At 37.6% G+C, this 18,035-nt stretch overlaps 1 protein-coding gene across 1 annotated transcript in view; it reads left to right on the top strand.

Annotated features, from left to right (window-relative positions):
* The window catches only part of LOC150103233 (BTB/POZ domain-containing protein kctd15-like), an 89,087-nt gene extending 76,626 nt beyond the window's left edge, over positions 1-12,461 (top strand). Inside the window, exon 3 of the mRNA XM_090398192.1 lies at positions 11,565-12,461. Within this exon, the coding sequence (XP_090254318.1) occupies positions 11,565-12,216 (652 nt within the window). The 3' untranslated portion in view covers positions 12,217-12,461. The remainder of the gene's footprint in view (positions 1-11,564) is intronic.
* The last annotated feature ends 5,574 nt before the right edge of the window (positions 12,462-18,035 follow it).

The following is an 18,035-nucleotide window of genomic DNA, read 5'->3' on the forward strand; positions in this document are numbered from 1 at the left end:
CTCCATCAACCACCCACCTATCCATCTCACCAACCCTATATCCATTGCCACATGTTGCAGTTTACAGATTAGAGTTCCGTGTGGTATCCTGTCAAATGCCTTAGCCAGGTCCAGGAAGCACTGTAAACCCATTACCCTATCCAGTTCAGCCGTCACTGTGTTATAAAACTTGAGCAAGTTACTGAGGCATGATCTACCCTTCACAAAGCCATGCTGTCCCCCATACAGTATCTCATTTTCATCAATCCATTCCTGTATTTTTCCTTGACTACTTTCTCCAAGACCTTGACAACGACTCCTGATATGCTGATCAGTCGGTAATTTGTAATAGTAGTCTTGGATCCTCCTTTATGCAGTGGAACTATTTTCCCCTCTTTCCACACCTTCGGAACTAAACCAGACTCGAGACTCAGATTAAACAATATGGTCAAGGGCACTGATAATTCTTTAGTCGCTTCACGTAAGACCCATGCCGGTATGCCATCCAATCCCACAGATGTATTCACATTAAGGTTCTGTAATAGACTATTCACCTCCACTTCATTCATCACAATTCCCGTATAAACTAATGGGTCCTTCATTTTTTCAATGTCACCACCTGGATGATATACTCTTGCAAAGTGCTCGCTCAGTAATTTCGACTGATATTCAGTGACCTCCTTACCCTCGGCATTCCTTAAAATCATTCTGCCGTGTACAATTTTTTTTTTTTTTTTTGCTTGTAGCATATTGAAAGTACTGTTTGGGATTCTCTTTAGCTTGCATAGCTAGTTTCCTTTCATAATCCGCTTTTTCTTTTTTTACCACACTCGTTACCCATCTGGCCTGCGCTTTATACCGTTCGTGTGCCTGCAGGTCACCTTTCTCTTTAAATTTCCTCCAAGTTGTTTCTTTTTTTGCAGCTCAAGCTTAGTGGTGTTATTCATCCATTTAACCCCTACTTGTTTTACTATTCGGACCCTAGGTATGCCTGTAAATGCTCCTTGACCACTTCTCATGCTCTATCGACATCCATCCTTGCAGTTTTACATGCCATGGCACTGATCCGAAAAGTAAAAGGAAGAATATCTGTGTTAGAGTTATATTGATGAATGTAGACTTATATTGATGAATGTAGAGTTATATTGATGAATGGAGGTGATTGTGTGAACTAAATAAATTGAATTATTTAGTAATCCCTTTGTAAAAGTGTCTATTTCTAGGTGGAGATATTGCAGTAACAGAGATGCGACAAACAAGCACTACTAACACGTGCTGCTTAACTGACACTGCCATTGACTTGATTGAGTCCTAGCTCTGGTAGGGTCCTAGTGGACTGGAAAGACGGAAGAAAATACTAACGTTGCATAAAGGAGACTCCAAGACAGAAATAGAAAATTATCATCGACCGATCAGCATCTTAGTGATCAGGGTATTGGAGAAGTTTTTTAAATCAAAATTCAGGAATGAGGTGGACGGGAATAGTATACTGTATGAGATAGCAGCACTATTTCCTGAAGGGGAACAGGATACTGCATCATGATTGTCGCACGGATTCCTAATTGGCAGGTCATGCTTTAGTAATTTACTCACTTTCTATATAGTAACAGCTGAGTTGGATAGGAGAATGGCTACACAATGATACTGCCGTACTTTGCAATGACATTTTACAGGATACTGCATGGAACTCTGTTATATAAACTAAAGCGAATGGGATTGGATTATTGGATTGGATTGGCAGGTCATGCTTTAGTAATTTACTCACTTTCTATATAGCACGAGCATGCGTCCTGCCATATAACGAGTCACGTGTTTGTAGCCAGTACAAATTGGAGAAATATGATGCTCACAAGTCAGTGCAACTGCATCCGAATGAAATGGCTGCGAGAAGGAAAATGACGGAGTTTGAAAGAGGCGTTGCGATAGGATGCCATGCTGTAGGTCTATCTGTTCGGCAAATTGTTGACAAGGTGGGCCATCCCAGGTCAACAAGGTTACCATACTGAGGTATTATGTTTTTACATACATATGTAAAAACCGCCATTTGTCGGCCGACACGTGGAATGCAGAGTGGTATCGACTGGAATACAAATCTGCACAAAAACATTCAGAACTTATGCTCACAGCATCGGTTTCCATGATCGCAGTATCTAAGCCCCACATTACCCGTTCAACACAGTGGTGCAAAGAGCGTGTACAGTTGGAGCTTGGAAACTGTTATGGAGCGACGAATCACGCTACACCCTCTACCAAGCAGAGGGAGGACTAGTGTGGGGAATGCCTGGTGAACGTCTCTTACTAGAGTGCGTAACCCCAAGTATGAAATTCGGAGGTGGCGGTGTGATGATATGGTCCTGTTTTTGGTTTGGCCTCGGGCCTCTGTTTGTGGTGCCACGAACATAGAACTCCGAGAGGTGTCTGAACATTTTGTAAAATGCAATGCTTCATACCTTGAGGCGTTTCTACGGAAATGACCATTGTCTCTTTTAGCAAGATAATGCACTGTGTCATAAGACTGCTGCTGCTGCTGCAACTGTTTGTGAACATGAACGTCACCATACTTGACTGGCCTCCACAGAGCCCTGATCTCAACCCTATCGAACATCTGTGGGATGAAATGGAGCGTCCGGTGAGCTCAAAGGATGTCGCCCCACAACAGTCCAGGACCTCATTACATGCCTACAGGAAGAATGATCCAAAATTCCCATTGATCGCTATCGTACGCTTGTGGAAAGTATGCCGCATAAGATTGCTGCAGTCATCGTAGAAAAAGGAGGTCCTACATCTTATTAAGGTGGCCGCCATGGCTGTTTGTTCCTCACACTATGGTGTCAACTTTTTTCCAAGCGGTGTACATTTGATGGCAACTTTTTCCAGGACTCTACCTGGATGGATTCTATTAAAATTCGGAGTCTGGTATTCTTATTTGTCGATCTATTCCGATGTTCGTTTCTATCAGACTATTTGCAAGGAACACAGACAAAACATCTCTGGAAATTATAGATGAATGGATAAAATTGAGATATCAATTTTATCAATCCAACATCAATGAAATTTCGATGAGTAGTTTCAATTTCGAATTCAACAGGATGATTTTCAGTCCCAAATTTCGGCAAAACAAAATTTCATAGTAAAACAAAAATAAATGGCCCGCTCATCCAATTTTTTTTACTAAAAGTATAATCACTAGACTCCAGAATAATATTATACAAAACGTGTCACATACTTCATGATAGTTTTCGGAAAAAACAATAGATATCGACAATGTTGGGTTCGAGGTTATATCGTAGTTATGTGTAGTGTTCGTGCAAGCTCCTGATAAGATAAGTATTATTTTCAGTTATCGTTGATAAAATTACTTAATATTGCGTAGTTTTGTTTGCCTTGCGTATTTTAGTGCGTCTGTTTGTGTGTTTTTGGTGTGTTATAACTTATTATTTGATAAAACACGTTGCAAATAATTATGGCACCTGTACGAAGGAAAATGGCGGCCAGTAATGATGGTTCGCCATCTTTATCAAAGAACGGTAGTATAAAAGAAATGAGTCAGTGTACTAGCTGTGAAATGTACGCTTTGCGGAGTGCGGTCGGAGTGTGGATAGATGATAATAAAGGATTGAATGTGTATAGAAAATGTAGGGAGAATGAGGAATTGAAGTGTATTTCGGATCGTGAGTGTGATATTTTTTATCAAACTTCAGAATGAAGAAAATAGCGAAATGACAAGAAACGGCAAGGTTGTACATGAGAATTATGAGAGTGTGAATGATAGTATTAGTGGTTTCTCAGAGAATAAAAAAGATGAGATAAATGCATTGAATGAAATTGCGTTGTTGAATGGTGCGATAGAAAGGGCAAAACAGCAGCTAGAATGCATGAACAAAAGTCGACTGAATGAACCAACCAATAATAAAAGGTATGATAGGACAAATAGACGTATGAATGTGAACATGAACAAAATCGTACCAACCTGGTGCGACCATAAAGGATGTAACTGAGTCTATTAGAGAGCAAAAGGAAAGGGTGAAAGAAATGATTGTTGTGGCAGGTATGAATGATTTGAAAGGAGATAAAATGGAAATGATAGAAGACCTGAATGAATTGTTTGAGGTAGCAAAAGAAAAGAGTGAGAGAGCTAGAATGATTAGTCTTTTGCCACGGTATGACAGTGAAATGTTTAAAAGGAGGGCCATAATTGCAAATGACTTTATGCGTGGGTTATGTATGACGAGTGGTGTGGAATTTGTGGACGTGTGGAGTGAGTTTGATGGGCGAAAGGATCTATATAAGATGGATGGCTTGCATTTGAATGGTTACGGTGTGAGAAGACTTGAAAAAGTGTTGCTGAATGTAGTGGATGTGCAAATTCAGGGAAACTAGATTTGTTAAGTGGGGGGGGGGAGTAGATATACAGTCCTTAGGGAGGCAGTTGAATGTAAGAATGAATATAATATGCTAGAGCAAATAAGGACAAACCAGAGTGGGATAGTTAATATAAGGCATCAAGGTAGGGTTGGGGCTAATGGGGGTCTTAAATTCATGTACACTAATACTAGGAGTATTAGGAACAAGAAGGAAGAGTTTTTGGCCATGGTTGGCACTTCCAGACCACAGGTTATTGGTATTAGTAAAACATGGCTGACTGTAGATGAGATAGCTAGTGGGATTGAATGTGATGGGTATAGTGTGTTCAGGAATGACAGAGAGAATAAAATGGGGGAGGAGTATTGTTGATGATAGCTGATGAGCTACAGCCAAGGAGAATAGAAGTTGAATTGCAAGATAGAGAAAAGAGCACATTTGAGGCCATTTGGTGTGAGATTGTGGCTAGCAGAATTAAATATACAATTGGGTGTTGCTATAGACCAGGTGATGGAAAAGATGGTGGTGACAGTATGCACAAGCAAATAGAAGAAATGAGTGGAAGGAGGGTGATTATTATGGGAGATTTCAACTATGGTCGCATTGATTGGAGTGAGGAGAGGACACACGGGAGGAAGGAAATGGATTTTATGCGGTTATTAAGGGATAACTATCTGCGACAGCATGTAATGGAAAATACTAGGGGTCAGAGAGTGCTTGACCTAGTAATTACATCTGAGGATTTGGCTGTAACAAATATGACCACATTGTCACCAATCGATGAGAGTGATCATAGGGTCTTGACTTGGGAGGTGGCTAAAGGTGTAGAATTTTCAATTAAGACAGGGTACATGTGGAATTATCGGGCTGGAAAGTATGACAAGCTTAGGAGTTTAATTGGCTCAGTGCCATGGCATGTACAACTGCAAGGACTAGAAGTTGATAGTGCATGGGAGGTAGTTAAGAAGTGCTTGCATGAAGCAATGGCTGACTGTATACCTAGAGTCCGAATAATAAATCAAGTAGGGGTTAAATGGATGAATAACACCATTAAGCTTGAGCTGCAAATAAAGAAACAACTATGGAGGGAATTTAAGGAGAAAGGTGACCGGCAGGCACATGAACGGTATAAAGCGCAGGCCAGAAGGGTGACGAGTGTGGTAAGAAAAGCAAAAAAGGATTACGAAAGAACATTGGCCATGCAAGCTAAAGAGAATCCTAAACAGTTTTTTAGATATGTAGCAAGTAAAAGGAAAAATGTACATGGCAGAATGATTTTAAAGAATGCCGATGGTAGGGAGGTAACTGAATCAGTTGAGATAGTTGAGTTACTGAGTGAGCACTTTGCAAGAATATATCATCCAGGTGGTGACATTGCAGAAACGAATAAACCAGTAGATTATACGGGAATTGTGGTGAATGAAGAGGAGGTGAGTAGTCTATTGCATAACGTCAATGTCAATACATCTGTGGGATTGGATGGTATACCAGCTCGTGTAGTACGAGAAGCAGCTAAAGAATTGTCAGTACCCTTGACCATTTTGTTTAATTTGAGTCTCGGGTCTGGGTTAGTCCCGAGCGGGTGGAAGGAGGGGGAAATAGTTCCACTGCATAAAGGTGGTTCCAAGACTGCTGTTGTAAATTACCGACCGATTAGCATATCAGGAATCATTGTCAAGCTCTTAGAAAAATTAGTCAAGAAAAGAATACAGGATTGGATAGATGAAAATGGGATATTGTATGGGGGACAACATGGTTTTGTGAAGGATAGATCATGCCTCAGTAACTTGCTCACGTTTTATAACACAGTGACGGCTGAACTGGATAGGGGTAGTGGGTTTACAGTGATACTACTGGACCTTGCCAAGGCCTTTGATAGGATACCACATGGAACCCTAATCAGTAAACTGGAGCAGATGGGGATGGATATAGGTTTGGTGAGATGGATAGGAGGGTGGTTGAAGGAGAGATACCAGAGAGTGGTTTATTCAGGAGTGGAGTCAAAAAGACATCTTGTGGCTAGTGGAGTGCCGCAGGGCTCTGTTCTTGGACCGCTGCTTTTCAATTTGTTCATCAATGATATTGGAAAGGATTTGAGAGGAAGTGTTCACTTGTTTGCTGATGATGCAAAGTTGGGTAGAGCAATTGTGAGTGCACAGGATGTCAAAATTTTACAGGATGATTTGGATAGTTTGGAGGACTGGGCTAGGAAAAATGGATGTCAGTTTAATGTGGCAAAGTGTAAGGTTATGCACTTTGGGGTGAAAAGAATAGCAGCAGTATATCGCATTGGTGGAACCGTACTCCAGGAGATTAATGAGGCCAGGGATTTGGCAGTGCTGGTGGATAGGGAGTTGAAGTTTAGGGGGCACATTGCAAAAGTGACTAAAACAGCTCACCAAATCACTTGAGTTCTGAAAAATACTTTAACATGCAGAGACAAACAAGTTGTTGTTCCTCTGCATCGAGCCTTGATAAGACCCCATCTGGACTTCTGTGCCCAGTTATGGGCACCAGGGTTTCTTCATGATGGGGAGGAAGTGGAGAGGGTCCAGAGACGAGTGACCAAGATGATAGCAGGTCTGTGGAATGAACCTTATGAGAATAGGTTGAAGATTTGTGGGTTGCAGAAATTGGACGATAGGCGAAGGAGGGGTGATATGATTGAGACATTCAAATTACTGAAGGGTTTTTATAAGATTGATCCAGAAGATATTCTTGAAAATATGACTGGTGGTGGGAGGACTAGGGGCCATGCATGGAAGACAGGGGTGTTAGAGCTAGGTTTTTTACTTGTAGAGTGGTGAATGAGTGGAATAAGCTTCCAGAGTCTGTTGTGGGTGCTACGACCGTGAATGAGTTCAAGGCAAGATATGATAGATACTGTGTGAATGTTGAATAGTTGTTCCAGACATGATGTTAGGGCCTCCCTCGATGAGTCTGTCGACTCCTTGGAGTTTCCTGGAACAATAATAATAATAATAATAGAAAATTCAACACTGAACAAACTTTATTATATGTAAACAATTAAATCGAGAATGTCTTTTTTTTTTCTTTTTCTTTTTTTTTTCCCAGAAAGACTGGTTTGAAAACTCTTCTAAGAAGGAAGAACTTTTAAGTTTTTTTTCCTCGTCTGAAGATGAGTTAGCCAGTTCCCTATTTGGAGTTACCGAGGTAACCAAGGGTATGGGTGTTCTGTAAATTACGTATGTTCTTATGACCGATTTCCATGTTGCGTGAAAAACTCCAGTTTCTGGAGAGAAAAAAAAAACACTTCCGCATGCGTATGAGAGCGGTTAACGCACCATTAACTCAAAATCTCTTATAAGGTTCCTCGAGTAATAAATAGGATTCGAATCCGGGTATTTCCAACCAAAGGGCATCGTCATATCGATTGAGCTAGATAATCTCATATTATAGTGGAAAGGTTTTTATTTCCGAAAAACTCGGCTTTTTTCATTCCACAAAACAGGCAAACTGGCCAGAAGAACGAGCGCTGACAGACCTAATGGACTGAACTCGTAGGTTTAGTTGCTTCAACCCTAACTCAAAATTCCATAATTTTCTTAGTGTCAACTATATTTGCATAAAACTTACCTGGAGTAGGGAAATTCCTCTGTAACGCTCTCATTAAGTTTTATTTCCATTTTCAAAGAAAAGAAGGGCTACTCAGGCACCCATTTTCAGGATGGCTGAGTAACCCTGTGGAAATGTCATTTGCACCACAGTGCTAGATCGCCCAAAGAAAGGCTATTCTGAGTTTGATACTGAACACCTAGAAAATTTTTTCCAATTCTGTTTTCAACACTGGTGTTCCCGAGTTATTAGACTCAGGAAGGTATGCCAGACAGGCAGTTGTCTGGCATTCCTTCTCTTTCCTGATAAGCTTTGATTTATTGAGAGTCACTTGGACTCACTACCAGTAAATGCTTGAAGGGATGAAGACTGGCAGATCCACTAGTCTTCAAAAGTTAGTTGGAGCTAAAGGAGCTCTGCCCCTACTCATTTTAGAGAATAAAACGCATTCAGAGGAATTATAAATGGGTACTATGAGAACTCTATACTCCAATCATCTTGAATTCTTTCTAAACTTTATGAATTATGCAGTGTAACTGATGTACGATGTAAAACTTTTATACCTCTCTAATTTGGGCATTTCTGATTTAATATTCTCTACTCCAGTTGCTTTACCACATTTCAAGTTTATATTGACTTTTTTCATTTTCTTAAGTACTGATATATATTCCTGATTGCATTTTCTTGAATATTTTTTCACTGTTTTGTCAGTGTTTATCTCAATCTCATGTAATTTTTCAGCTATTACTCCAGATGCATGCTGTGTAGTCTTGTAGAAACAGCATTTCCGTCCATAGCACTAGATTGCCAGAAGAAAGACCATTGAAAAATCGATTACAGTAGTCGACTATAGGAACTTTTTCTGTGCCTTTTCATGTTCATGTAATAGTCGATTTCTGGCAGGCAAGTAGTGTTTGCTGGACACTCAGGTTTTTGAACCCACAGCCTCCTCCCCCCCCCAAAAAAAAAATCTACCTTAGAACTTCTACTATTACAAACAACACGAATGTTCGGTTTGGAGACCACGAGACTGCAGCAGCTGTCTACCACACTCTTACCCCAGATACCTATAAAATCACTTGATAGCCTTGAACCAACTAATGACAACTAAGGGTTAAGACTGATTTTGAAAGGTATGGTAGACTCGCCCCTACTCCCTTTAGGGAATAAAAGACAGAAGATTTCTTATATATATATATATATATATATATATATATATATAGACACACCTCCAAGGACTCATTGAGATATTTTCTACTCTACTGCACATAACTGACCGTCTCCGCTATTGCTTAATCCACCAACTACGCATAACGCCATCTGGTGCCAACCACCAACAATATTATTTGGCTGTAAATTGCTTGTGTTCTCCTGGCCGATTTGCTTGTATGCCTTGTCATCTTTAACATCACTTATATAGTCTAGACATAATTTTGTGCTGCCGAATTTTATCCTACAAATGTTCTGACTGAAACTGAAATCGAAATCACTCGACGATTTTCAATGAACCCCGAATACCAAGTTGCATTAAATGCCTTTCGGAAAGTGTGCAATTATTAATAAGCAGTTTGAACTGTTTTGTCAGATTTTGTCAATAAAAATAATACAATTATTATTTAATTATTATTATTGTTTATTAGTTAAAGACATATAAATTATATACTTTTTTGTCCATTTGTTCCCTTGCCAATAATTCTATTGAAACAAATACTGGGATAGCTGTAATTTTTTATTTCATTTTTATGATTCATATTATAAAAGATGAATCTAATAGGTTCTACGCATTTTGCAAGACGCACTCAAAAACAGTTGAAGTGTTACCAAAATTAAGATGAATGGACACGTTTTAAAGTCCATACAAAAGTAATTCCATTCAGCCAGAATGGTGTTATTGCTATGGTACACTCGCCCCCTACTCCCTTTTGAAAAATTCTGCACAGACAAAGAGTCTGATGAAAACAAAACTGAGATATTCAGCAAATTTTTGTGCAAATACCGATACCAATACTAAATTTGAATAAAATCCCTAGTCATAGCCCAGAAATATCTTGCGTACAGACGGATAAAATAATACATTTATAATAATTGGTTTATCTTGACCCAGATATATACGTATGATACAACGAAGCATGATATTAAATTTCTAAGACTTTCTCAAGTAAAGCCCTTTAACGATTTTATTTGGCCCACTAAGTGTTTGACCTCTATTGTTTTGCGGGATTTTACGGAATGGCAGTTACGCCGCTGGTTCGATTAACAGAGTGCGCACATTTACACTTAGAGGAATAAGTTCTTTTAACCTCTCTCTCTCTCTATCCTCGGGGCAGTAGCATCTTCAGGCTGGCGTATACCCTTCTGCCCGTAGCAGTTCAACGCAATTACATAAACTCAGTTTGCATGAAGTTTAAACACACAGCGACACACACAACTTCGCTATCCACTCAGTCTGTATAACAAACCATTGCCCGAGGTTGCCATCCTTCTGGCACGACAAGCACCACTTCCTTTATAACGAGCACGATTTTCCCATGTAAATTAGCGGTCATTTGGTAGACTCCACGCTCTATTTACTAGTTGTATACTTCTGACGTAGTTGTAAAAGTTTCCAGTGTTGATAGTCATCTTAGAGAGGCCAGTGTTGCTTCTTCGCACGTCATTATAAGCGCGACTCACTTCGTTTAAGTTATCAAAGCAAATGGCATGCTGATCAATTCACATATGCAATGCCTACTGATGGAGCTCTTTTTTCCTTTCTTTCCCTTTTTTTTTATTGCAACGTTCCAGTTCAGCATTTGTATGAATTCATATTCTCACATGACAATCAGAATAATTAGAGAAGGAGTGTAGATAAGGCGGGGATAATCAAAGCTAAATGCAGTGCACAACTAAATATAAATAAAGTATTTCAGATTTGTTTGAGGGGGGGGGAAGAAAAGCTGATTTCTCAGGAGCAAACTACAGCCAGTCAGATAAATCGACACACACACACACACAACTTGACACACACAAGCCAAGACGAAAATTTGAATCCTGTTAAGGACGCATTTTTTCCAACTTAAGTAAATTGGTGCAGTCTATTAGATTAGATTGATGGTGGTGGATTGGATTGGACGGACTGGACCAAATACGGTGGTGAAGATATTTTTTTTTAAAAAAATCAGGACATTTTATTAATATTTATTAGGAAATTATTTTTAGCCCTGCAAAACATATAAGCTAGTTGATGAATACAAGTAAACAAACAAAATGTACTCGCATTTTGTCAAACAAACAAAAGAGGGCTGGAAAACTTTTTTTTTTTGCAAAATTCTATGATCTACCTGCTTCATCTTTATAATATCATAAGTAACTATCCAGGCACAGACGACTCAGAAAAAAAAATCATGTTAAGCCTATAATAAAACACCCAACATCCCCCCCCCCCCCCCACAGTTGTTTTGTATTTGTGATTACTGAACATTTCCAAAATCTTTAATACTTATTACATAATTATCATATTTATAATATTACTATTAATATATTTACTATATTATTTATTTATATTATGTTAATTTATATTAATATATTAATAATTACTATATTAATATAATTAAGAATAATGTGTTGTAGACTATCGTATTTTTTTTTTTCCTTTTTTGCTCTTACAGACATCCAGAGTCTAGATTGGCACGTATGTTCAATGGCAGCATCCCGATCGTGCTAGACAGTTTGAAACAGCACTATTTCATCGATAGAGATGGTAAAATGTTTCGACACATTTTGAACTTCTTGCGAACCAATACTCTCGTGATTCCTGACCACTTTAGAGAATTGGATCTCCTGTACGAAGAAGCAAAGTACTACGACATCCCAGCTATGGTCCGCCTCCTAGAGGATCTCAAAAGGGAAAGGAATAAAAGGGGATTCGATGATCAACTGGATCATCAAGAGAACCATTGCAATGATAAATGTATATCTTCAGATGAGAGGAACAGTGACACGGGATTTCAGTGCCTCGCCCTCAACATCAGTCCTGATTTGGGGGAAAGGATAGTGATCAGTGGGGAAAGATCTGTGGTGGAAGAAGTGTTTCCTGAGATAAGTACAGCCTTAATGGATGCTCGGAGTGGGGTCGCATGGAATCAAGACACCAAACACGTAATTCGCTTTCCATTGAATGGTTATTGTAAATTAAACTCTCTACAGTCCATCGCACGCCTACTCAATAACCACTTCAAGCTTATGGCTTCCAGTGGGGGCGGTGTAGAAGGACAACAATTCAGTGAATACTTATTTGTAAGGAAATTACTACCACTTTGAACAATGCAACTTAGTTCGCGAAATACACGGGTAACTGTAATCTTGTGGGTGTGAATTGCAGCATAATGCTTACAGTGTTTGCAAATATAAGGGATTCTGGTAAGAGGGAAAATCAGTTTACAGCGAAGAGGATATGAATTTTCCCGTTGCAATTAGACGGTTCTGGAAAACTGTATGCGAACTGTGATTTGTTTCAGCAAGCAGTCCGGACTAAAAACTTGTCTCGCAAGTTGGATAAGAGAACCAGGTAGCCTTAATCCTAATATCTTTAATGTTCCATGAGATTACAGAATGTACTGAGCATTCGCTTTTGAAAGCAAGTTTTGGCGCACAAAACAAGGAAGGGAACGACATAGCGGTGCTGAGCTGTGTCGATCGAACCGCCGATCGCGAAGAAGAAACGTCCAGAAGCCAGAAGAAATAGTGAAAGCTACAGTTAGATAATTAATTTCTTGGTGCTACAGAAAAAAAAATTTTTTTTTGTTTATACATTTCCTCATTTTTAAAACAGACCCAAGCAATTCAAATACACATACACTCAGAGTGATAGCAGTTCAAAAACTGTTAATAAAAAACTTTCAGCTAGATTCTATATCCTACTCTGTTGTGAAAATTAATTTTATAAAAAAAATTCACAAATCATGACGACAGTTTTTAATCAAACCTACGCTTGTTATTCTGTTTTCACGAGCTTTCTTAGAAAATCTTGTCCATCCTCAAACATACAAGATGAATATTAAAAAGACTTTTTTCGAAGTGCCATAGATTCCTATTCATTATTTTTTGTAATATATCCTTAAATAAAATCTACTAAAATTATTGCATTTTAAAAAATGACCAAGAGAGTATAATATATGACTGGAAGACTTCAAAGACACTGTATATACTAGGGGGCTCCGCCCCCCCCCTGGCGCCTACGGCGCCCAATCCCCCGAGTTCCGTGCTGGTAAGACAAAAAACGCGACATAAAAACGTTTCAAATTTCGGCGTATCTTTTTATATAGAGAGAGTAGATATACTGTATATATATATATATTGGCCTAAAAAGTAGCGATAAAAAAGGCATAATGCAGAAACAGAGTGCTTATGAAAACAAGTGACTATGACAGAAAGATTAACTATTGGGCGCACTACCCTCTTTTGTATACAATCAAGAATATTTTATATTATTAAAAATTAAGTATGAATTAATTAAAAGAATTAAAATAAATCTTCTATGCTATATACTTTTTTTGGAAATAAGTTGGCGACCGATGTCTACCCTTATCATCGCTGAAAGATAGGTGAGATCAATAACAGGCGTGGACAGACGAAACCCATATACGATAATACGGCAAAACTGCAATCATCTCGTGTTCCTAATCTTAACTAGCACAATCTAGTTAGCACAATCCTAACTAGTACTATGTGAATATTATTTGTGTTCTGTAATCAAATTTTCTGCATTACGAGTTAAAAGCCCGAATTTTTGGCTACAAATATTATCTGGAAGTATAAGTTTCATAAGTTCAAATAATTTTCTACTGTACAGTGTGATATTTAGTTGAAATTCATTATATTTCGGGAAAAGAGAAATATTAAATCAATCGCTGTTACATAACTAACACAAAAAAAGTTCGTGTCTCTTCATTTGTCTCAATAAGGAAGGGGAAGGAGATGTCAGAATGAACTCCTTCCCTATCTGAGAAATACTGCAATGAGAATATGTAGACAGTGTATGTATACTACCTGGATTTAAAATGTTACGATTACTGATCATATAGAGGATACTTTTATTAAATTAGTGGATTGGTCAGAATAGTAATTCACTAAGGAAGCTGGAATTCGAAGAACCAAGAATCTTCTAACGTGTGCATATTACTAATACAGAATTATTCACTTAAAAACACTACAAAATAAAAAAATATTCTCATCAATAATAATAATAACATAGTTAATACATTATACTAAAGTTTTTAACATCTGTATAACGTATTTCGAATTAACTAGTAAGAAACTTGAAGGCTTGAAACATGAATTGCTCGTTCATAAGCATTCTTGTTTTAATGAAAGATGAACTGATGAAAGCAGTACACAATGCTCTTTAAACTAGAATGAACGCTTGATGAAATGATGGCGTCAATTTCCTGGAACATCTAACTGCATATTTTATACTTTTAACTGTGTTCAAGAACTTGGGATATGAGTGGCAAAACTTCTCATATTGAATACTTCATAACGTCAATATCAAATGTAGAAAATAAGGTGACAGGAATTCCATGTCAACATCTATTGGTTCAAATTACGTTTGCAAGATGCGAAGAACAGTAAGCTGATACCACACTAATTCTGTCTCCCTACACAACTCACATGGTTATTTGTGACACCGACCTAATTGCTACTTTTCGCTCCAGCTCTAATTAAACATCACATGTGCACTTCCCAATTCACTACATTCCTGTCGTTCTGTCGTGGAAAACTTTCTTTGCCAAGCAATGCAATTTTCTTAAGAGAGATACAAAATTGATCTAACTGTAGTAAACTTGAGTTTCTTTATGTAACATCACAAATGGAGAATTTTGTCAGTTTTTTTTTTTATATTTTACTACATAATATGCAATACATATATAGATTAAAAGGGAGGGGGAAAAAACGATTATTCAAACGTTGAATTTATTTTTCGTGTGATTTTTTTCATATTTATCACAGAATAATTTCGAATTATGAGCAATTGTGCACCTAATTAAGTAATACACATGTATTAACACATGAAAGTGAAAATAAATGTTTGATATCGCTTTAATAGTGAGTAATGGAGAGTAACTGATTATATTACTAAAAGAAGAGTCGATAATGCTGTTGAGTATGGGGAAGACGACGTGACGAATCTTATGCCACAGAGATACGGTGAGAAATTGGTTATGTGGTCAGCGAAATCCATTCATTACATACTTACTATAAACATTCTGACATTGTACAAACCAGGAAAGATGTATTTAATGGAGAAGGAGCTGAAGAGATTTAAATGGAATGTCGTGGGTTTTTCGGAAACACAATGGAATAGACAAGGCCACATAAATCTGAAATATGCAATATTATATTACTCAGGCGAGAATGATTTAGCACATAGAGAAGGAAAGCAGTCATAGTCCATAAATCACTTTCCCAACATTTTGTAGGAGTTAAGGCCATCTCATCCAGATGGGCTTACCTCCTACAAATATATCATAGTCATTATTAGACTACAGGCAGATAAAAGAAAACTTTTATTAAAATAATACAAACATATGGGTCTCATTCTTCACATCCAGAAGATCATATTGATTTCTTAAAAAAAAAATAAAAAAATTAAAAAAAAAAATCGGCTAATAATTATGGATGATTTTAATGCCCAAACTGGACAATATTCAGACGACATGCGTGATGTAATGAATAAATTTGGAATTGAAGCAAGAAATGAGAGAGGAGAATATCTGCTTGATTTCTGTAGAGAAAATAATGTCATGGTTGCAAATACCATGTTTTACCATAGACCTGCTCATAAAATACACCTGGACTGCACCAGACGTAAATACTAAAAATTGCATAGATTATTACTTCCTAATTTGATGGGATTAGGCTAGAAGAAACTGATCATTCTAGGAACCTTGGAGTGTTGATAGATAGGAAGTTGAAGTTCAAGGGCCATGTGGCTAAGATTGCAAATACAACTCAAAAGATAATTGCAATAATGAAATGAACGTTCACATGTAAAGATGAGGATGTTATTTTGCCTCTTTACAAGGCCTTGATAAGACCTCACTTGGACTACTGTGCGCAGGTCTGGTGTCCTGGTTTCCCGTTGTGATTCTGGTATATTGGAGACAGCACAAAGGCGAGTGTTAAAAATGATATCAGGATCGTGGAATACTGATTATGAAGACACTGAGAATTTGTAGACTGCAGACTAACAAACAGGAGAAAGAGTGGTGATATGATTGAGACTTACAAACTTCTGAAAGGATCATACAGGATTTCAATTGATGGAATTTTTCAATTTATGAAGGGTGGGGAAAGGACGAGAGGGCATCCATGGAAGCTGAGAATGAAGGCCACCAAGAAGAGTGTGAGGACTAGATTTTTCTCGGAGGGTGGTGCGTTATTGGAATGGATTGCCTTTGGATGTTGTGAGTGCAAGTAGTGTTGAATTCAAGAATAAGTATGATAGCTGGTGTGTGTGTGTGTGTGTGCGCGTGCGTGCCTACAAAACCAGCTAGACAAGATGTGCGAAATGCAAAAAATAGATTGGCTCAATGATTAAGCAGACAAATGTACAGAAGACTATTTACGTCACGACTTCCAATTTCTCTATTCCCACAATTAAAGAGATTACCAAATACTATATTTCTTCACCTATTACCATGAAAGATTCGCAAGACAAGGTAACTGGAAATATTAGAGAGATCGAAGACATCTGGTACAATTACTTCTCTAATATCTTTAAAGATAAGAGCTTTCACCCACATATACCAGCTAGTGAGAAAGATACAGTACCCATAAGTAATCCTTTCATTTAATCAAATGAAATTATCAAAAGTACTTAGAATTGACTGAACATCCACGGAGCTCTATAACAATGGTGGACCTGATCAACCAAACATTTCAATAATATTCTTTTCAGTGGGATTATCCCAAATAAAGGGAAATAGGCAAAATCTTGCCTATAAATAGAACAGGTGATGTTGAATTAAGTAACAATTACAGAGTAATTACTCTTCTTTGCTACTCTTACATAATTTTTGTAAAAGTAATACAGAATTTTCTAAATAACATTTACAAACAGCTGATAGAAGAAGAATAAGCTGGCTTCAGAAAAAACAGGTTAACAATTGGTCATATCTTTACTCTTCATAGTCTTGCCGAAATCGCATGGGACAATGAGAGAAATCTTTATTGCTGATTTGTGGATTTTAAACAAGCATTTGATTCTGTCACTAGAGAAAAACTTATGAAAATATTAATAAAGAAAAGCATAGGCTGAAACACTAAGATTTGTTTCAAACTACTCTCAAAATACACGTGCAGTAGTTCAATATAAAAATATCACAATCAAAAAAACTTCAGATCAAACGAGGAGTTATGCAAGACTGTTCACCTACATGCCTTTTTAACATTTTTATCCAGGAACTCATTAAAGAAGTGTTGTCCTTAACAAAAGGCGTAAAAGTCAAATGGAAGACCAATCACACATATTATACGAAGGAATTATATATGCAGATGATGTAGTAATAATAACCGATTACAAATATACCAGCTTGCAAAATCACAGGAAACCTACAGACATTATATGATTATAAATTCAAGTAAAACTAAGATAATGAAAATTGGAAGACACCTGGAAGATATACAGATAACACTTAATGAGGAAACAATAGAACGAGTTAATGGTTTTAATTACCCAGACGCATACTTGATTTCAAATTTAAATGACATACCGATAATAAAACGCAGACTCTCCATAGCATAGTCAATGATGAATAAACTGAACAAAATTTTAAAAAACAACAAAATTCCTACAATTTTAAAAATAACATGATACGAAAGTATAAAACTACCAACAGCTCTTTACAAGGCAGGAACTTGGACTTAAAAAAAAAGGAGCACAAAGAAACTGTTGGATTTTGAAATGAAATGCTTCAGGAAAATAAACAGGCTCATTGGACAGAACATAAGACTAATTCACATGTGCTGTAAGATTTGAATATCCCTAACTCAACAATTCGTAACATAGTTAAAAAGCATCAACTCTGTTGGTTTGGTCACATTGTGCGATTTGGTCCCAGGATACAAGACCTAGGGAA

Source organism: Typopeltis vanoorti, chromosome 9 (assembly GCF_054136105.1).
Source record: "Typopeltis vanoorti isolate ZY-2024b chromosome 9, IOZ_Tvanoo_1.0, whole genome shotgun sequence".
Classification (NCBI taxonomy): domain Eukaryota; kingdom Metazoa; phylum Arthropoda; class Arachnida; order Uropygi; family Thelyphonidae; genus Typopeltis; species Typopeltis vanoorti.